Here is a 22,432-nt window from a genome sequence, read left to right on the forward strand (position 1 = left end):
ATGTGGATATACTGTAATGTGGATATACTGTAATGTGTATATACTGTAATGTGTATATACTGTAATGTGGATATACTCCAATATTTGAAAGTCTTCGGGAGTTAACCCTGAAGACAAATCAGGAGCTGGTGACATTTACGTAGCTTACAGTTCACAGCGCTACATCCTGGCAGAACCGAATTGACTTATTGTTTTCGTATTTTTTCTAACCATGAACATCAGGTCAGTCAGTGGCGTCACCAAGGTCGGTGACATTTACGTAGCTTACAGCACACAGCGCTACATCCTGGCAGAACCTGCTACGCAACTGATCCCAAACCGTAGTAAATATTTACTGATCCTTTGGACTTTGGACAAATCGGCTGCGCAAAGAAGGACCAAATGCCGTGAGGACGACATTGTTCCTACCATAGCTAATGCCCAGCTCATTATCTATAAGATTATCCAGAGTCCTTCTTCGACTGATAAGGACCAACGAGAGACCATCAGGTCTACAAAATAGATTTCCCGATAGTTCATGTGACGTTGTACTCGTACACGGAGTCATCATCATCCAAGTTTCTGTCCCATTGTCCTTTAAGTCATAAACAAGTGAATCTTAAAAACAAAGAATTTCACATTGTTTAAATTATTTCTCTTTACTTACAACATTAAAAGCGACAAAAAAATATATTTAAAAAGTTAGCAAAAGGTCATCTGAAGCATTTCAGGTCTACATCAAATCTTTCAACACATACTCTTTAGTTGTGACCATCCATGGACAAATCTGTTTCCTGAATGGTTTTCAAAGTCGGTCGAGAGATATACAATTCTTTCTTCTGCTTGGTATTCAGAGGGCTTAGGGTAGGATCCTTGTTTCCGACCTGCGATTTGATCGCAGGAACGACTCCGGACAGCGATTTGCCTGAAACATTAACTCTAGGCAGGCTTATACTGGCGTTGCTAGACCTCTTACTTATCTGATCTATCGGGGAATGCACTCTGACAGTGTGATCTAATCCACGAGGAGTTTTTCTGCCTCTGGAATGACTTTGGGAAGCTCGTAGAGTTTTCCAATCGCTCAGAGAACTGTCATTGTATGAGACACCTGTGGCAAAATAAAACCTGTCGTTAATACAGGTGTAAATTAATGAGCCAAGGCAAGGTGTCAAAGTGTCTTCATGGTGTATTCCTCTCGCCATACAGCAACTCAAGGAAGAAACTTTAGCGCAATATTCAGCAACTAACAGCTACTCAATCTATATATATATATTCTCTTCGTGGCCCAACCATGCGGGACACCACGAACAAGTCATGGAAAGATCACTCTTTTATTTCTGCAAGTCGTAAATTTCGCGGCGACACAGAGCACGGCTAAAACAAATAATTCTTTCTCTTTATAATAATAATATTTGACTACAATTATGTGTGTATTTCTTACACACGTCAATATCTGGTGTCATTAAAATAGCTGCATGTTTTTTCTGTAGCTTTGTTTTGATTTTGCCCCTTCGTATTGCCCTTCGTTTCCTAACCATGGCCACGGTTTCACATATATTTCGTGGAGTCAACAGGTCTTTCAATGTAGTGGAAATTCAGGTAACTGTTTATTTCTATCAGTCGCATATTTCTGGGAAAATGTCATCGACGAAACTGTTGCTCTCGAACTTCGCAAGATGGCTGTAAGCTTTGTTTGTGAACATTGGGATAACTATGGCGACGCAATGTCCGTTGTTCTTACTCACGAAAGCACAGTCATGCACTCTGCTCGACAATACGCTACCTACATGAATACTTCCGGAAAATAGCGACGTATACTACGCCGCGGGTCGACTAGTTTATGAATAGACCTTTAAAAAAGCCTTTATGTAGAGCGTGAATTTCCGTGTTTGTATCACATTACAAACAAAACAAGAAGTTATAACATAATACCAATCTACGCTATCAACAACTTATTAAACAAGATCATTTTAAAGGTCCAAATAAATAGAAATTCAGTTTGACTACAATTGTCCTCCTCAGCATAACTACTCTAGCAATTACTGAAGCAATGCAAACACGAACAACATTCGCACACTTACAAACACACACACACACACTTACACACACACACACACAACCAGCGCTTTATGAATTAGGTTGCTATGCACTTTTCATTGACGACAATTGACCTAGTAACTAAATGGCTGAAGGTCAAGTGACCAAGTAACTGAATGGCTGAAAGTCAAGTGACCAAGTAACTGAATGACTGAAAGTCAAGTGCCCAAGTAACTGAATGACTGAAAGTCAAGTGACCTAGTAACTGAATGACTGAAAGTCAAGTGACCTAGTAACAGAATGACTGAAAGTCAAGTGACCAAGTAACTGAATGGCTGAAAGTCAAGTGACCAAGTAACTGAATGGCTGAAAGTCAAGTGACCAAGTAACTGAATGGCTGAAAGTCAAGTGACCAAGTAACTGAATGGCTGAAAGTCAAGTGACCAAGTAAATGAATGGCTGAAAGTCAAGTGACCTAGTAACTGAATGACTGAAGGTCAAGTGACCTAGTAACTGAATGACTGAAAGTCAAGTGACCTAGTAACTGAATGACTGAAAGTCAAGTGACCTAGTAACTGAATGACTGAAAGTCAAGTGACCTAGTAACTGAATGGCTGAAAGTCAAGTGACCAAGTAACTGAATGGCTGAAAGTCAAGTGACCAAGTAACTGAATGGCTGAAAGTCAAGTGACCAAGTAACTGAATGACTGAAAGTCAAGTGACCTAGTAACTGAATGACTGAAAGTCAAGTGACCTAGTAACTGAATGACTGAAAGTCAAGAGACCTAGTAACTGAATGACTGAAAGTCAAGTAAAGGAGATCTTCGTCCACATAGATAGTTTTTGTTCTTTCAAATGTTTGACATGTTTCGGAAGTTCCTTCAGAGTTAAAAATAATCTACTTTCTAGTCCAAACCTCCCGCAGGACGACGGGAATGGCAGCGGGCAGGGTATGAACCCGGTACCACCGAGACCGCAAGACCAGGCAACTACCCATGATGTAATTATGGTTTATTGGGAGCAGAGTTTGTGTGATTTGGAAAGGTTTCTTTCAAGAAAAAGCTGTGTTTGAGTGATTTACAATTATTTTTTATTTAATTAGTCTGTTTAGTAGTCGATGTCTTTATTATTACCATACCAGCAGACTGCTGATGGCTGCTGTGTTGTAAAGTTTAATTATTGTTTCGTCAATTTGAAATTTTCTTAGCTTTCTAGGATAAACGAGTAGTTGATGAATTTTGGTGTAAAGTATTTTGACAGTGTTCACTCCATTTTAACTTGTTGATGGCTGTACCTAAGTATTTTTGGGTAGGACATCTTGAGTTGTAGACAACTCAAAAGTGTTCAATAATGAGAAAGCAATTATATATTATTAGCAGGACTATGTCAACCAAAGAAGTAAATTCTGGTCATTTTTTTAAAGTGAAAAATGTGGCTAAAGGTTTTCGTATTTCACACAGTGGCGTCACTAAGGTAGGTGACACCCGATGCGGTTAGCTCTGAAAACTATGAAGCTAGAGACAGACCAGGCTGCCTCTAATTGATATTGAACCTTGTCTGAAGTTTTAGTTTCTGTGGTTGTAAAAATGGTTGACATTTTACACGTTCACACCTTGCACATTGTTTTTCTCCAGTCAAGAGGTCAGCAGCAAGTCAGAGTCATGGAAATCTTAAAGTCAAGAGGTCAGCAGCAAGTCAGAGTCATGGAAATCTTTAAGTCAAGAGGTCAGAAGCAAGTCTGAGTCAATGGAAATCTTAAAGTCCAGAAGTCAGCAGCAAGTCTGAGTCAATGGAAATCTTAAAGTCAAGAAGTCAGCAGCAAGTCAGAGTCATGGAATCTTAAAGTCCAGAAGTCAGCAGCAAGTCTGAGTCAATGGAAATCTTAAAGTCCAGAAAAAAAAAAGATTGGAATTCAAAAGAAAAATAAGTTGAACAAATAAATAGCAAAAGCTTATTTTTCTTTCGATGTTATTTAAATAGTAGTTTAGTCTTGTTATTTTTTAGTGCATACAGCATCGGAAAGGAATATAGGTACTAGGAATGAAACTAAGGGTAGCCTGCCCTGCGTGCTACTAGCAAAACCTAGCCCTAGCAGATAGACATATCTTTTTATTACCTTAGCTGTATATGGTCATTGTGTCTTCATTGGGAAACTTCATTATTTTTTATACAAATAATTATTTTGGTATAGGGCCATATAACTAAAAATATAGATCTAATAATAAACATTTCATTACTAACAACTTTAAAACAATAAAAGTAACATGTACAGTATATTGATAAAAACTAGATGTAGTCAAACTAGCTCAAAAGATTCATTTGAATTCCCAGCTACAGTGGTAGCTGTTAAATAGAGCAATTAGCGCATTATTAAGAGTTAAAAAAAAACGGGTTAGCCAAGAATTAAGTTTCAATTATACGAGGAATCTTCTCCAGGAAGTTCAAACCATGCCTAAAACTGCTTCAACCAGATGTAAAATCGGAATAGTAATCAAGAGAAAAGACTCTCGTATTAATGACCTGCATCCAGTTATCACAGCTTCATACTTTTATTAGCTTTTTTAATGGTTCATTACTACTACTAAAAGTGATATGCCAAGTTAGAACCAAATACTTACTGGACTTTCTACTGAAGACGACGTCCTCATTAAAGACGATGTTGGGTGGAGAGGACGGTGGTTTGGGCTGGACAGCAGACTGGCGGTAGGACTTCGTGATCTGCTCACTCTGAAGCAACATCAGGAGCGTGACTATCTCGTCGCCTGTGGGGGGGGGGGGACCAAACGTAACAATCGCTTAGAAGTAGAAACATCTAGGAAGGGATGGGGGGAGGACGAGTAGAGTACACGTTGTCCAACCTAGCACATCCTGAGCTCAGTAGTTTTAACTCTTTCTCTCCTAATTGACGATACCATCGTTGATTTGACCTCATTCAATTAATTGATGTTTAATTTTATAAACTTTATTTTGTTTTATATAAAAAGAGCAAGCATTACCCTTGACTTCTAGACCAATAAAACATTTTCTGATTACAAACGCAAAAGTTATTGAAGCTTCATCTAACAGGGTAATGAAATAGTAATGTTCGTCAAAACGTGGGAAAATATTTATGGAGAGAAACAGTTAAAGTGGTAATAAAAGATTGGCTGCCGCAGGTCTATACCACTCTTTACACTAAATGTATTTAATAAAAGGATTTCAAAATTAAAACAAAACTATCCAGTATTTAGACTTCTAGGCAGCTAGACAGTGGTCAATACTAAATATATCATAATATAGACATAATCAAATTGATATAAGATAAAATAAATGTACTAGTCTTTAGAAATATTTTTGTTAAAAAATGTGACTCACTACAATAACACGGCCTTTCAGTCTCACGTTCTGTAGACGGCTGTCCTAACTAATAATAATGACGGCTATGCCATCTATCTTGCATCATTCACAACCAATCGCTAACTTCTTCCCACCGTCGCCATAGAAACACACAAACACACACGCCATAACAGGTGGGTGGGGTAAAAAAATGTTCATTGTTTTTTTTTTATCTAACATTCATCAGTTAGGAAGAGAAAAACAATCGCTCTATAAGTCACATAAAGGAGGTATTGTCTTTTTTTTCTTGTTTAGGTTCTCAGGTCATAGTCTCACGTTCTACCTGTTGGCCACAGACATAAGCGGTCTCTCACTGCCTGGTTAAGGTCGCTGGATTTTCGGACTTCGGTGATCAGTTTCCCTTTGTCCAGCATCGATTTGTCTAAAGCCATATCCTTCACACATTTAGTCCCATATTTGGGGCGATAACCCGAACGCCGTTTCGCCTGTGAATCAAATAATAATAAAATAAATAAATGAGAATATACATATATATATATATATATATATATATATATATATATATATATATATATACATGGGCGTAGCCAGGGGGGGGTTCTTGGGGTTCAAACCCCCCCCCGAAATGAAATCCCCCCCTGGGGGGGGGGGGAGTCGGAATTTAGTGATAGATTTTTTGCTTTGATTTTGTTTATTTTAGGTGAAATTTTAATACTAAACCATCACTTGCCCTAGCACAACCAAAAGGGTTTTGAGTTTAAAACCCCCTACCAGGGGGGTTCGAGTTTAAAAACCCCTACCAGGGGGGTTCGAGTTTAAAAACCCCTACCAGGGGGGTTCGAGTTTAAAACCCCTACCAGAGCGGTTCGAGTTTAAAACCCCCTACTAGGGGTTTTGAGTTTAAAACCCCCTACCAGGGGTTTTGAGTTTTAAACCCCCTACCTGGGGTTTTTGCAGTTAACTCCCCCTCTTCTATAAAACAAAACAAAAAAAAATGCAAACGAAAATCCCCTAATTCCAAGAGCACAGTTAAGGAAGATTTTGATTTTAAAACCCCGTCTAAAATTTACGATAACCCCCCTCTTTAATATAAAAAAAAAAGCTAATTACGCACTCAAAATGTTATGAGCGTAGCTAAATGGGTTTTGACTCAGTTTTGAGTTTAAACCCCACTTATAAAAAATACCTCTTTTTAATAATAAAAAAAAGCAAATTATACACTAAAAATGTTATGAGTGTAGTCTATGGGGTTTTGAGTTTAAACTCCCCTCCAGTGGAGTTTGAAGCTAAAAAGTACCTCTTCAATATAAATAAAAGAAAATTACTCACTCTAAAATCTATGAGCGTAGTCAAAGGGGTTTTGAGTTTAAACCCCCCGTCATCTTCAGTGTATGAAAAAAAGCAAATTACGCACTCAGAATGCTATGAGCGTTGCCGAAAGGGGTTTTGAGTTTAAACCCCCATTCAGAGGGGTTTGGTGCTAAAAATACATCTTCAATATAAAAAAAAGCAAATTACACACTAAAATTATTTGAGCGTAGACAAGCCAATCGGGGGTTTTGAGTTTCTTCTACAGATGGCTTTTTTTTTTTAAAGTTTAAAACCCCTCCAGATGGTTTTGAGTCTAAGATCCCCCTACAGAGCATTTTGAGGTGGAAAACCCCCAACAGAAGATTTTGACGATAAAACTTCTCTTTTCGATATAAAATCTAAATGCAAACTACAGTCACTTAATTCCAAGAGCGTATTCAAGAGAGGTTACACATTTTTACCAGTGGCAGGGCTCCATTAATAAACTGCAGTGAATAGTCATCTACCGAAATCGAAAAACGCTAAATAAAGCTCAACAAAGATGGCTAAGACAGATTTCAGGAGTCAGTTATAGAGATCGGATCTAAATCAAGGAAATCCTATGCCGAACTGGGAGTAAGATTGTAAGATTGTGAGAGAACGACGCATGAAGTTTGCGGGACATGTTCTCCGACAAAATGAATTACGCATAAGAAGAGTTGCAATGATATCCTAGTACAACTTGACGCCATTCATTCATGGAGGTCCTCATGGTAGGTGGGAAGAGGCTTCAGACATTACCAGAGACAGATTTTTATGGAAACTGCTTGACGTCAAATGCTCCGAACGGCGTAGCAGGGTCTAATTCAGTAAGAATAGCACATTAGGTTTTTGAAATAAAACTTTTTAATAGCAGGAAAATGCACTGTAGATACCTCAGAATATGCATTTTGTTGGTTTTCAATATCAGAAATAGTGCTTGGCGGCGGGGTTTCGCCCAGCGCTGGGGAGCTCCTGGCGATCCCCCAGACCCCTTGCTAGTAATGGCGGGGAGACCACAATTTTATGGAAACAGCTTGATGGCAAATGCACCGAACGACGAGGGAGGGTCTAAGTCAGTAAGAATAGCACATTAGGTTTTTTAAATAGAACTTTTTAATAGCAGGAAAATGCACTGTAGATACCTCAGAATACATTTTGTTGGTTTTCAATATCAGAAATAGTGCTTGGCGGCGGGGCTTCGCCCCGCGCTGGGGGAGCTCCTAGCGCTCCCCCAGACCCCTTTGCTACTAATGTCGGGGAATCTACAATTTTTTCACTAACTCATGGAAGAACCTATTCTAGGGCACAATAAACGTCTTCCGAAAGAATGAAGGGTCAGAATGTAATAAAGATTATGTACACACACACACACACATAAATACATATAATTTTTTTTTCGCGGGGGGGGGGGAGAAAAAAATTCACCCCCCCCCCAAAACCCCCCCCCGAAAAAAAATCCTGGCTACGCCCATGTATATATATATATATATATATATATATATATATATATATATATATATATATATATATATATATTCTTTGATCATAAGGATATCGCGGATGCTATTTAAAAAGCTTGCATCAACTCACTCTGTCTGTCTGGTAAAAAGTTTGTAAACGATATTGCTCCAACACCGACGCTGAAATTTTGCACAATTATTTCTTTAACCTGACAAAACAAAAATCAATTAAAAGATCTAAAATAAAGGCCATTATTGTACTTGACTGACGCGGTGGTGTAAGCTGAATTAGCCTCCTTTGTAGGTCGCCGCTTTAAAGTTTGAAACTGACTATAGATAACAATACAATAATATATTTTCATAAGCGATTCGCTGGCAGAGTGGTTATTGTATTGGCTTGAGGAGGCTGAGGAGGCTTTATCTCTCGAGTTCGAATTCAGGTCACTTCACTCACCTTTTTTTTTAAATAAATGCATTTAAAAAGCGATCACCTAGATACAAACTTCTCCCCCCCCCCTTTTTTTTTCCCCAACTGGCTCAGACAAGTGATAGGATCATAGTGGATTGAGAAAGTGATAGGATCATAGTGGATTGAGAAAGTGATAGGATCATAGTTGATTGAGAAAGTGATAGGATCATAGTGGATTGAGAAAGTGATAAGATCATAGTGGATTGAGAAAGTGATAGGATCATAGTGGATTGAGAAAGTGATAGGATCATAGTGGATTGAGAAAGTGATAGGATCATAGTGGATTGAGAAAGTGATAGGATCATAGTGGATTGAGAAAGTGATAGGATCATAGTGGATTGAGAAAGTGATATGATCATAGTGGATTGAGAAAGTGATATGATCATAGTGGATTGAGAAAGTGATATGATCATAGTGGATTGAGAAAGTGATATGATCATAGTGGATTGAGAAAGTGATAGGATCATAGTGGATTGAGAAAGTGATAGGATCATAGTGGATTGAGAAAGTGATAGGATCATAGTGGATTGAGAAAGTTATAGGATCATAGTGGATTGAGAAAGTGATAGGATCATAGTGGATTGAGAAAGTGATAGGATCATAGTGGATTGAGAAAGTGATAGGATCATAGTGGATTGAGAAAGTGATAGGATCATAGTTGATTGAGAAAGTGATAGGATCATAGTGGATTGAGAAAGTGATAGGATCATAGTGGATTGAGAAAGTGATAGGATCATAGTGGATTGAGAAAGTGATAGGATCATAGTGGATTGAGAAAGTGATAAGATCATAGTGGATTGAGAAAGTGATAGGATCATAGTGGATTGAGAAAGTGATATGATCATAGTGGATTGAGAAAGTTATAGGATCATAGTGGATTGAGAAAGTGATAGGATCATAGTGGATTGAGAAAGTGATAGGATCATAGTGGATTGAGAAAGTGATAGGATCATAGTGGATTGAGAAAGTGATAGGATCATAGTGGATTAAGAAAGTGATAGGATCATAGTGGATTGAGAAAGTGATAGGATCATAGTGGATTGAGAAAGTGATAGGATCATAGTGGATTGAGAAAGTGATAGGATCATAGTGGATTGAGAAAGTGATAAGATCATAGTGGATTGAGAAAGTGATAGGATCATAGTGGATTGAGAAAGTGATATGATCATAGTGGATTGAGAAAGTTATAGGATCATAGTGGATTGAGAAAGTGATAGGATCATAGTGGATTGAGAAAGTGATAGGATCATAGTGGATTGAGAAAGTGATAAGATCATAGTGGATTGAGAAAGTGATAGGATCATAGTGGATTGAGAAAGTGATAAGATCATAGTGGATTGAGAAAGTGATAGGATCATAGTGGATTGAGAAAGTGATATGATCATAGTGGATTGAGAAAGTGATAGGATCATAGTGGATTGAGAAAGTGATAGGATCATAGTGGATTGAGAAAGTGATAGGATCAAAGTGGATTGAGAAAGTGATAGGATCATAGTGGATTGAGAAAGTGATAAGATCATAGTGGATTGAGAAAGTGATAGGATCATAGTGGATTGAGAAAGTGATAAGATCATAGTGGATTGAGAAAGTGATAGGATCATAGGGGATTGAGAAAGTGATAGGATCATAGTGGATTGAGAAATTGATAAGATCATAGTGGATTGAGAAAGTGATAGGATCATAGTGGATTGAGAAAGTGATAAGATCATAGTGGATTGAGAAAGTGATAGGATCATAGTGGATTGAGAAAGTGATAAGATCATAGTGGATTGAGAAAGTGATAGGATCATAGTGGATTGAGAAAGTGATAGGATCATAGTGGATTGAGAAAGTGATAGGATCATAGTGGATTGAGTAAGTGATAGGATCATAGTGGATTGAGAAAGTGATAGGATCATAGTGGATTGAGAAAGTGATAGGATCATAGTTGATTGAGAAAGTGATAAGATCATAGTGGATTGAGAAAGTGATAGGATCATAGTGGATTGAGAAAGTGATAGGATCATAGTGGATTGAGAAAGTGATAAGATCATAGTGGATTGAGAAAGTGATAGGATCATAGTGGATTGAGAAAGTGATAAGATCATAGTGGATTGAGAAAGTGATAGGATCATAGTGGATTGAGAAAGTGATAGGATCATAGTGGATTGAGAAAGTGATAGGATCATAGTGGATTGAGTAAGTGATAGGATCATAGTGGATTGAGAAAGTGATAGGATCATAGTGGATTGAGAAAGTGATAGGATCATAGTGGATTGAGAAAGTGATAGGATCATAGTGGATTGAGAAAGTGATAAGATCATAGTGGATTGAGAAAGTGATAGGATCATAGTGGATTGAGAAAGTGATAGGATCATAGTGGATTGAGAAAGTGATAAGATCATAGTGGATTGAGAAAGTGATAGGATCATAGTGGATTGAGAAAGTGATAAGATCATAGTGGATTGAGAAAGTGATAGGATCATAGTGGATTGAGAAAGTGATAGGATCATAGTGGATTGAGAAAGTGATAGGATCATAGTGGATTGAGTAAGTGATAGGATCATAGTGGATTGAGAAAGTGATAGGATCATAGTGGATTGAGAAAGTGATAGGATCATAGTGGATTGAGAAAGTGATAGGATCATAGTGGATTGAGAAAGTGATAGGATCATAGTGGATTGAGAAAGTGATAGGATCATAGTGGATTGAGAAAGTGATAAGATCATAGTGAATTGAGAAAGTGATAGGATCATAGTGGATTGAGAAAGTGATAGGATCATAGTGGATTGAGAAAGTGATAGGATCATAGTGGATTGAGAAAGTGATAGGATCATAGTGGATTGAGAAAGTGATAGGATCATAGTGGATTGAGAAAGTGATAGGATCATAGTGGATTGAGAAAGTGATAAGATCATAGTGGATTGAGAAAGTGATAAGATCATAGTGGATTGAGAAAGTGATAAGATCATAGTGGATTGAGAAAGTGATAGGATCATAGTGGATTGAGAAAGTGATAGGATCATAGTGGATTGAGAAAGTGATAGGATCATAGTGGATTGAGAAAGTGATAGGATCATAGTGGATTGAGAAAGTGATAAGATCATAGTGGATTGAGAAAGTGATAGGATCATAGTGGATTGAGAAAGTGATAAGATCATAGTGGATTGAGAAAGTGATAGGATCATAGTGGATTGAGAAAGTGATAGGATCATAGTGGATTGAGAAAGTGATTATCATGTAGTTGTCCTACAACTTGGTCTTATTTTTTTAAGATCTAGATCTAGATGTACTACATAGATCTATATAGAATTATAGATCTACATGTAACATGTCTCTTTACATTTTTTACTTTTGATGATTAATACAATATATGATTCCTAAAATGCCTTATAAAATTTAAAATAATCTTCATGTTGTACATAGATAGATGTGACGTGTACTTTCATACTATTGAATTTTTTTTTAAAGAACCTCTATTTTTTTTTTTATTTGTTTGCAGCTCTGTTTTGGATACAACTGGATCTGAAGCAGCAACAACACAGCCTGCAAGTGCAGCTGAGCGAAAAATATCCCTAACTGCAGTTACTAACGCTGATAACACCAATAAGAGGCTGCCTGAAGATTTCAAATACGTCATAATGAATTCATTGGAATTGACCACAATGGTCTCCTTGTTGTGCTGTCCACATTGCTTCGACAAAAGATTAACCATGTGCATCACATAATCAAAAGGCATGGCTCATTTGATTAAAATCAAATGCCTAAATTGTGAAACATATTTGTGGTCCGACTGGACCTCAAAAAAAAGTAATAATGTTCATCTGGATATTAATGTCCGCGCTGTCGCTGCATTAAAAGAATCTGGAATCTCGCATTCTAAATTTGATAGGTTTTGTGGACTTATGAGTATGCCCTGCATGCACAGAAATACCTATAACAATCTAGCTAACATAGTCAACACTGCTATAATTGAAGCTGGTGAAGAATGTATGATTAGGGCATCTGCTGTTGTGCATGGAAGAAACATTTCACAACCTCTGACTACAGATGATAGAATAAGTTCAACAGGCTGTCCTGTTATTACAGTTTCTTTCGATGGGACTTGGCATAAAAGGGGCCACTCATCTCATTCAGGAATTGGCACAGTTATTGATTTTAATACTGGACTCGTCATCGACACGGAAGTCCTATCAAATTATTGCCATGTTTGTGATTCAAACTCTGCAGAACTAAACTTTGATGCCTCTAAGCATATGTGTCAAAAAAACTTCAGTGGCTCAACAAATGCAATGGAGGCCGCAGCAGCATCCAAAATTTTTTCGCGCTCTGTGGCATCCAGAAAACTTGTTTATGGCACGATGCTGTGTGATGGCGATAGTAAATCGCATTCATCTGCCATTACCAACTCAGGATATGATGTAGAAATCTTAAAAGAGGACTGCATTAACCACATCTCAAAAGGAATGTTTAATGCTTTGAACAATTTAAAAATGTCTAACAAAAAAGAACTAAATTATAGGCTTAGAAAGCCAAAAATTGAAAAAATTACAAACTACTATTCCAAAGCTCATCGCCAAAATGCTCCTGACATTCAAAAAATGAAGCTGGCTGTTATGGGCTCATTTTTTCATATGATGAGCTCAGACCTAGATCATAACCACAGGTTGTGTCCTGATGGCGCTACATCTTGGTGTCACTTTAAGAGATCAGAGGCACTAAAACAGCCATATAAAAAACACAACCAGACCATCACATCAGAAATAGGTAAACTGTTATTTCCTATAATGAAAAGACTAACAGACACAGATCTGTTAAAAAGATGTTCAAGAATGGGAATACAAAACGCTAATGAATCTTTTCATTCCCTCATATATATATAAATATAATATACAATATGTGCGGGGCTCTCAACAATGGTACCCCTCAAACAGCTGCATAGTTTGCCTAGGCCGAAGGTCGGCCCGATTACAAGAATGAATTATTTAATGATAATGCAGATTTGTGTAAACTTTCCCGTAATGAGTTTATGGTTGGAATATTGCTTTTTATTTTATTACAAAGCCTATTTTCTCATTCAAAGCACGGTCTCCATCAGTTGTGACCCTTGCCATCTTGTACAAGCCAAACCAACAATTTCAACACAGTTCTTCATAGCATTGAATAAATACTGGCTTGGGCTTCTGTCTTTGACTGAATTTATCGAAATATTGCCACTTAATATAATCTTCATTTACTTTAAACTTTTTAGAATGACGTTTAGAGACAATGTTACTTTAGCCTCTTCATTGTAAGCTATAAGAATCAAAAGTTTCAATAATTGCTAGATATATTTATTTATTATTTATTTATTTTAATATTTGTAATATATTTGTATTTTTATAAGTGTAATTTGTGGGCACACCTGAGTTCTATAACACTTCGGCGGGCCGTAATTTGCTCACCCCTGGTCTAGATCTAATACAAATTTAATCAATTGACTGATCCACACTAATTGAAACTGCTACAATTAATACAAGCTTCTTTTTTTAAAAGTATTTTTGATGTTTTTCTTGTTTCAATTGTGAGTAAGCAAGATTCGTTTTCATTTCCAATTTCTAGTGTCTCAATCCTCTTGTAAAGATAAAGGACTGTTTTGTTCCTACCCCAGAGTCTTTTGAAGCTATACAATAATATAATAATTTGATTTCTTAACGGTCAATTTTTATTCCTGTTTTAACTCTTTCTCTCCGTAATTATTTTTCTCGTTCCGATAGTATTATTCGTTTTATTCATTTTTTTTATTTCACTCTCCTGTTAGGATTAAACTTCAATAACGTTTTTGTTTGTTATCAGAAAATGTTTTATTTGGTATTGAAGTATAGGAGAATGCATGCTCTTTTTACAAAACACAAATTAAAAGTTTATAAGTCCAACAATAAATTTAGTTTAATGGGTGTCAAATCAACGTTGACACCGTCAATTAGGAGAGAGAGAGTTAAGAGCATAGATGTAAGAAGGGAGGTAACAAGCATAATATTTTTTCGTCTATCATTACACCAGTTATCTGCCTTGAAATTGGAAAATCGCAAATAAGGGTTTAATCTGATAATAGACCTGACTGTGAAAGCCTACATATGTCACAGATGAGCAGTATCCCATGCCACAGCAGAAAGGGTCTCAACCACAATGGGCTATATATGTAGTCAGCAAATCTGGCAGAAAAATCTGGCAATCGACTCTTCATACTTTTTATTGGAAACTTTGCGTTGCATATGTAGAGACATTCAATAACTCCCACAAGAACTGAAGACTCAGCCAGAGATGATCCCACCTCATGGTGTGGAGCGCTGAATTTCATTGTTTTTAGGTACGAGACTAAGTGGAGAGCAAAGAACTAACAGACAATTTTAAAAATATTACAAAACAGAGCAGCGAACACTAAGATCGACAAAACCTACCCGTGCCTTGTGTACGGTCGGCTTATCATAGCGAAGATCCATCTATGTACTGTCAAATTCAATGGAGCCCAATCAGCACCTTTTGAGGTTTGCAGTGGTGTCAAGCAGGGATGTGTGCTCGCACCTACTCTGTTTGGCATATTCTTCTCCTGTCTACTGCATTATGCGTACAGCGACATAAACGAAGGTGTGTTTCTCCATACAAGATCCTCTGGAAAACTATTTAATGTATCAAGGCTGCGGGCAAAAACCAAGGTTAGGAAGCTACTCGTCAGGGAACTCCTGTATGCCGATGATGCAGCTATTGTGGCTGATTCTGATATTCAGCTACAGTCCATGGTTGACAAACTATCTGCTGCTTGCCAGAAGTTCGGCTTAAACATCAGTCAAAGCAAGACTAAGATACTTGTCCAAAACATAAACACTGCACCTCAAGTAAGCATTAATGGCCAACCACTAGAAATTGTTGATCACTTTTGTTACCTTGGCTCCATCATATCCAACAACACTCTACTGGATAAAGACATAAACAACAGGATAGCCAAGGCAATGGCCACCATGTCACGGTTGCAGAAAAGAGTCTGGGACAACATATTGCTGACTAGCAGGACTAAAGCCCTAGTCTACCGGACCTGTGTGTTGAGCACCTTGCTGTACGGAAGTGAAACATGGTCAACCTACTCATGGCAGGAAAAAAAGCTGAATGTCTTCCACCTCCGATGCCTAAGGCGGATCTTTAAAATAAGGTGGCAAGATAAGATAACAAATGAGGAAGTGCTACATAGAGCAGGATGCCAGGACATCCGCTCTGTTATCAGCAGCAGACGCCTTGGCTGGCTTGGCCACGTTCGTAGAATGCCAGTAGGTCGACTTCCACAGGACATCCTGTATGGCGATCTAATTGAAGGCAGGAGAGCCGCTGGTCGCCCACTTTTACGTTATACGGATGTATGCAAACGCGACATGAAGCTCTTCAAAATCGACACTGGCAACTGGGAAGAGGTGGCACTGGACAGATCCACATGGAGAGAGAGCATAAAGGAAGGGTCACAGATTGCAGATGTCATACACAACAGAAGCAGAAAGAAGGGTGAAAATGCAATGGCGCCTGGTGATTTTATATGCCCAACCTGTGATCGCAGCTGTGTATCAAGGATTGGCCTCTTTAGTCACACAAGAAGTTGCAAAGGGAAAAGATCGTCTCGCGAGACGTAAAATGCCACAGAGATCCATCTATGAGTTCTTAGGAAATGAAAAAATGCTAATTTTTGACCACGAAGGTAGAGGTATACATATCTTTTAACGTGGAACTACGATTGGCGTCTAGATTTAGGTCACTGGATCTATAGTTGGTGGTTCTAGTTAAGAAAGGCTGCCTTGACGTGCGTTATGCGCTCTGGACTGTGGTCCAGTCGTCTCGATAGTCTTGGGTTCGAACCATGCCCGCTGCCATCCCCGTCGTCCTGCGGGAGGTTTAATTATCTTTAAATCTGAAGACACATGTAAAACATGTATAACACTAATCAGTAACATTTTACAAGGCGAAAGCGTTTTGTAATTAGGTCTGGATCAAGATTGAAATGAAATGAGATCTGTAAATAATGTACCCTAGAGTAGAAGTATTCTTAGGAACAAAAAGTCTTTGTTTACACTGTTTTGTCTGTCCTTAACGACCTGTACAAAAAAAAAGAACTCTATTCGATGTAACAAATACTTGGCTTTATTCGGCAATATCACAGTCAGTACATTCACATCTCACGTGACTGATATAGTACTATCGACATATAACGGACATGACCTTCTGACACCCTGGACAAACGTGAAAAATAAACAACTTAGTTTCAGTACTACACGACCACTACTGTTGTTTTTAAATCGACTTAGCCACGTGAATATTAATATAGACTCCTCATTAATCTTCGAAGAATTCGAAGACAAGCCTTTCTAGATCTAGCATAAAAATCTTCTTTTGTATTTGCTCTAGTGAAACTATTGAACCTGGATCTAAAAGTTACCTCTGAAGACATTGTGTAGAAGATACAGATCTATTGGAGTCTTTTCTTTTTATTGAGCCTATCAACACAAAGTCGGAAGCTAGACGATAAGAATTGCATTATGGTCTTAAGACCACACAAATGAATGACGTATGTAACATAAAGAGAGTAGAGAGTAGTAAGCAGAACTTAGTTGACTCAATTTTTGTCTTCTACGTATCCGGTGCACAAAATATGGAAGTATTGATCAACTTTGTATTTTAAAAGTAGAAACAATTTTAAAAACTTTGCAGAGTTCAATTTCTGAAGTCTTAAGCGTGTAACACAAAAAGTTTTTTTTTTTAAAGTTTATTTGGCAAATGTGACCAATCAGTACATACTAAACTATTGATTGGAGTATAGTAGATATAAAACATACAACACTAAACCATAATTAACAAATAGAAAAATAAAACCTATTGAAATACTCAAAAAGACAGATACAGAGGCACATTTCTTATTCCATACATTACAACGAATGGGCCTTATTCACCAATAAAGAACGGCCACATGATAACCATTGTTGATTAAAATTAGATCGTAATTTGTATAGAAGAGAATCACATGACCAAATGTTGTTTGTATACGATTGGTGAATGAGGTCCATTCATACAAGTGCTCCTTTTCCCCTAGAGCCATTTATCGAAGACATAAAAGACTATGAATTGCTGATTGAAAGATATTTGGTAAGTTGTACTTTTTCCTTTTGTAGATCCTTACTAATGCACTTGCATACATTTTAGGTTACATACAAACAGAGGCGTGCCTTCGGTGTACACGAGGAACTAGACTAGTTTGTCTGAAATGATAATTTTTTATTTTATTGCAACACTTCAACATATAACAATGGAATTATTTAAAAAAAAAAACGCCAGTGTCAAAAAAGTATTCTATTCTCCTCATGCTAAAGATACACATAAGGGGAAGTAACACTTGCAGCGCTTCCCCGTTATTTGTACTAGTTACTTCTCTTTGTTTCTTACTCTTCCAATCGCTCTGATCACGTGGTCACAGGTATGCAGTCCTGGCTCCTGTATCCTTCATTATTACCAAATTTATTTTTGAACGTTTGTGTACTCCCATGTACCAAGTTAAATAGGTAGTTTCTTACAGAAGATCAAGACTCTGTAGATTTACAAATACATCTGAGACTTCTGTAACTAGTGAGTCTAGTTGGAAGAGAAGTCAGTAAAATAAAGAACACGAGATTATATTCTTCTTATCTCTTCATTGTTTTGTTCTTTATTAATTAATTTTATATTTAACTAGATCTAGACACTAGATCTGTCATCTCGTGTAATAACTAGTTGTAAAATGGCTTTTATGTAGCGAATCTTACATGTTCATAGCACGCTCGGTGAGTTGTGGTCCATCCATCAGAGGCATAGCTAGTGTGGGAGGAGGAGGGGGAGAAGCTCCCCGGGCCCCCACTTGAGGGGGACCCCCAAATGAGTGTTGTTGTTTGTTTTTTACATTTAATATTAAATATTACGCAAAATGCAGGTGCCCCCATAGAGGTCAAGCCCCCGGGTCCCCAAATGATGGCGAATTCCTAGCTACTCCAATGCCATCCATACTTACTTTTAGATCTAGATCTAGACTTCAGGACGATTAAGTAGCCTTTATATAATATTTGACTTAGAGACACACCTCCTAAAAGTAGATCTAATCTACACCTAGATGTAAACTAGGTCTGTATCAGTCATACCGCGGGGTTTGAACTCTTGACCCATCGCCGCATGGCGCTGCAGACAAGTGTAGACGTCTACACTCTACCGTTCCTATGTCTACGCCATCTTGCTTGTTACTACTCTCATTCAAACCACGCAGTAAACCCGAACCCTTCTTTATTTATTTTTTTTGCTCGAGGACAGCATCAGTGGACAAGGTATCAAAGCAACCACAAATGGAGAGGAGGCGCGGTGGCTGAGTGGTAAAGCACTTGTTTTCCGAAGCGATGGTTCCTGGTTCGAATTCTCGTGAAGACTGGTTTTTTTTAACTGAGTCTAATGGGTACCTACCATTAGTTGGGGAAAAGTAAAGGCGGTTGGTTGTTGTGCTGGCCACAATACACTCTCGTTAACTTACAACTGACCTATAGATCGCAAGGTCTGAAATGGGATATTTACTTTTTTTTTTATACCCCTTTTTAAAAAGGGAGAGAATAATTTTTCAATTAAAAATTGGAATCGATTTAATTAATTTGTCTTCCTTTAACCAATTTTTCTAAAAAGTTCTTCCTCATTTAAAAAAAAAAGTTATAAAAAAAAAATCTGTATTGTCCTACAAAAGCGATAGGATTCTAAAGTTTTCATCAGAGTCGCCGGCTGTGACCTGGTTCCACGTAGATTTTTATTTTTAGTAAAAAAGAAATGAATTAGTAATTAGTAAGAAATGTTCTAATGTGAAAAGATAATAAATTTCTTTCTACATAAAAAAAACGCCAACTCTACAAGGATCACAATAGCCACACAAGCTCAATCAAGATCACAATAGACCAGGGGTGGGCAAATTACGGACTGAGGGCCACATGCGGCCCGACGAAGTGTTTTATGCGGCCAGCCGACGCTTAAAGAAATCAGGTGTTCCCACACATTACAGATATAAAAATGCAAGTATATTTATATAAATAATTGTAAATATCTATAGACCTAGATATAATTGAAACTTCTGATTCTTATCACTTATCATGAAGAGACCTAAAAAACGTTGTCTTTAAACGTCATTTTAAAAAGTAAATGAAGATTATTCTTAATTGCAATATTTTGAAACATTCAGTCAAAGACAAACACAAGCCAGTATTTATTCAATTCTATCAAAAAGTGTGTTGAAAGTGTTGGGTCGGCTTGTACAAGAATATATATGTACATTGAATATCGAATATATTGTTGGAATTGATTTCTCAATGATCTTATTATTGGCACAGGGCCAGCCTTAGGCATAGACAAAGTGCTTAGGGTCCCCAATAGGTGAGGGCCTTGCACTGACTTCCTTCTTATTATTTTAGAGAAGAAATAGCGAAACTTGTCCTCAATGTTATTGTTGAAGTACAATAGGCTTTTAATAAATTTAATAATTTTAATGTTGTCGCTTTTTTATTTTATTTTATTTTATTTTAGGCCACCAAATTCACTTTGCCAAGGGCCTCCAATTGTCTGCCGACCATGATTGGCAGTTCCGAGAAGTACTTGAAGATTTGGAAACAAAACATTCCGATGTTCGGTAACACAGTAGTATCCTCTGGCCTAGAAGAATATAGAATCTCAAGGAAGAACTAGTTAGGTTCATTGAAGGACATTGACTGTGACTTTGTTACTAATGTTTCTAATGAAAAGTTGAAGACATACTTCATGTTTATCATTGGAGACATTGCAATGTTTTGTTTGCAAATGAAATGTATCTATATCTTAAATCTTTTCAAACAAAGTTATTCCACTTCTTGAGGCAGCGAGTGAAATCGGGTCTTATCTTTTTCCTCAGCTGAAAGGTGAAACTATTTCTAGTGAAATGGATGAAATTACAAGACTTATTTGGATTCCTTGATTGTGGAATTTGAAAGAAAATTTTAAGACGTCAAGATCTTGGAACTAGTTTTCAATACCATCAGCTCACCATTTAATGCAGAAGCTGATTTAGCTCCAGATGACATACCTCCAAGCAAATTATGACCTGAAAGAGTAATTCCAGTGAGTTCTTCAACAGAAGTTTCATGACTGCCAGAAGCTGTATTCCCATACTTAAGAAAACTTTGCTGCAAAGCTGTCACATTATTCGGAACCTAATTCATCTGTGAACACGCTTTATTTCGTTTGTTTGAAAATTATGAAGTGTTAGAACAGGTCGATGCTCAATGTAATTTGACAGCAGTCGCAAGAACAAAACAACTAGTAAGCTAGTTCTACAGTTACAGAACATTTTGCACGAATGTAAACAGTTAAATTCTTCACATTAAGTACAATTGTACATTTGTGGTGAAATGTTGTGATGTAAAAAGACAATAACAAAATTAAAAAAATTATTCGTAAAATTAGTTCAAGAAATTGCTAACTGTTGTTGTAATTCCTCAATTGGGAGTAAAAAATAAAAATAATTTATGCGGCCCGCCAGTCCTTAATTTATTTTTAATGTGGCCCTCGGTAGAAAAAGGTTGCCCACCCCTGCAATAGACCAATTACGGTCTAATTTAACATTTCTAACATTTCGTATGCTGTACATCAGCTGATATACATTATAGCCTCCCTTACTTGTTGATGTAGTGAGTGCCTTGACATATGGAAAATTTAAAAAAAAAAAAAAAACTCGGCTAGCGTACGTGCCTTAGGGCCCTATCGAAGCAAATCGAGACACATAGGTAGACTTTCTGCAAGGGCGTTGTCTAATAGGCATCACAGTTTGTTCTGCTCTGACTAAAGATAGAGGCGACTATGTTCCAGTACCATGTAGATTTCAAACTTAGTTTTCATATTTTAGTTCACCAGGAAAGCAAGAAAAGGTGCAAAGACTAATCAAGTCATGTGACCTAAAGCTGATTTTTTAAACAAATCTGAGCCTAACCTTAAAACATAGGAGCTAGGAAGACTTAATGTGTACAAAACTTCATGGTAACGACTAGTTGTAAGTCCTTGGATCCAAATGGTTTGTACAGCAAGAAATTGTGTGTTAAACGTAATAGGACACCAGCGCAATGATTAAAACTCTCAATATATTTAGTAGATACATTTTGTGATTTAGCAGGAATAAAAGTGTTTCATTGAGAATTAAAGTCATAGTCTAAGTCAGTGAGGTTTTCTTCATTAGAATGGCTCTCTAGCCCTCAGCCACCAAAACTACTCTCTTAAAACTATTAAATTCTATTGCTAGATGAGTACGGACTACGGACACATTGTGTATTGAGGTTAAAACCCAATACATTTTTGTCAAGATACCAGAAAGAAATCCTCTTTCTTCCCTAGCGCTATTAGAGCATGGAATGGGTTGCCTGAGCTAGCCAGAAAAACCAGTGACTTGGCAGAATTTAGGTCATTAGTTAATATGCATGACTAAATGCATGACGCGTAGGATGTAATCATCTTTTTTTTTTTTTTTTTTTTTTTTTGAAGTAACGTCTGTATCATATAAGATAAGATAAGATATTAGCTGGATAAAAGCAAACGTATGTTTGGACTGGAGGTCATGTCCATTACATTCAGGCTTCAGTCTGGCCCAAGCTACTGATACTTTTTTCTACTCAGTGGGCAGAATCTTCTATGAGCCGGATAGCGTCAAGGTCCAGATATTGTCCGCGGGCCGTAGGTTGGCGCTCACTGATGCAGATCTTATCTTCGTGAAAAGTCTAATAGCGAGAGTCTCTAAAAAACAAATGGTTTA

General features: G+C 37.3%; 1 protein-coding gene across 1 annotated transcript; it reads right to left on the reverse strand.

The window, feature by feature from the left end:
• Nucleotides 1-619: 619 nt before the first annotated feature.
• LOC106061148 (uncharacterized) lies at nucleotides 620-17,185 on the reverse strand. The gene is made up of 4 exons (XM_013219222.2): nucleotides 17,048-17,185; nucleotides 5,675-5,837; nucleotides 4,635-4,778; nucleotides 620-1,087 (listed from the first exon to the last, which is right to left on the reverse strand). Exons 1-4 carry the CDS (start codon nucleotides 17,057-17,059, stop codon nucleotides 741-743), a joined length of 666 nt encoding a protein of 221 aa, XP_013074676.2. The 5' UTR covers nucleotides 17,060-17,185; the 3' UTR covers nucleotides 620-740.
• Between the last annotated feature and the right edge of the window lie 5,247 nt (nucleotides 17,186-22,432).

Source organism: Biomphalaria glabrata, chromosome 2 (assembly GCF_947242115.1).
Source record: "Biomphalaria glabrata chromosome 2, xgBioGlab47.1, whole genome shotgun sequence".
NCBI classification, from domain to species: Eukaryota; Metazoa; Mollusca; class Gastropoda; family Planorbidae; genus Biomphalaria; species Biomphalaria glabrata.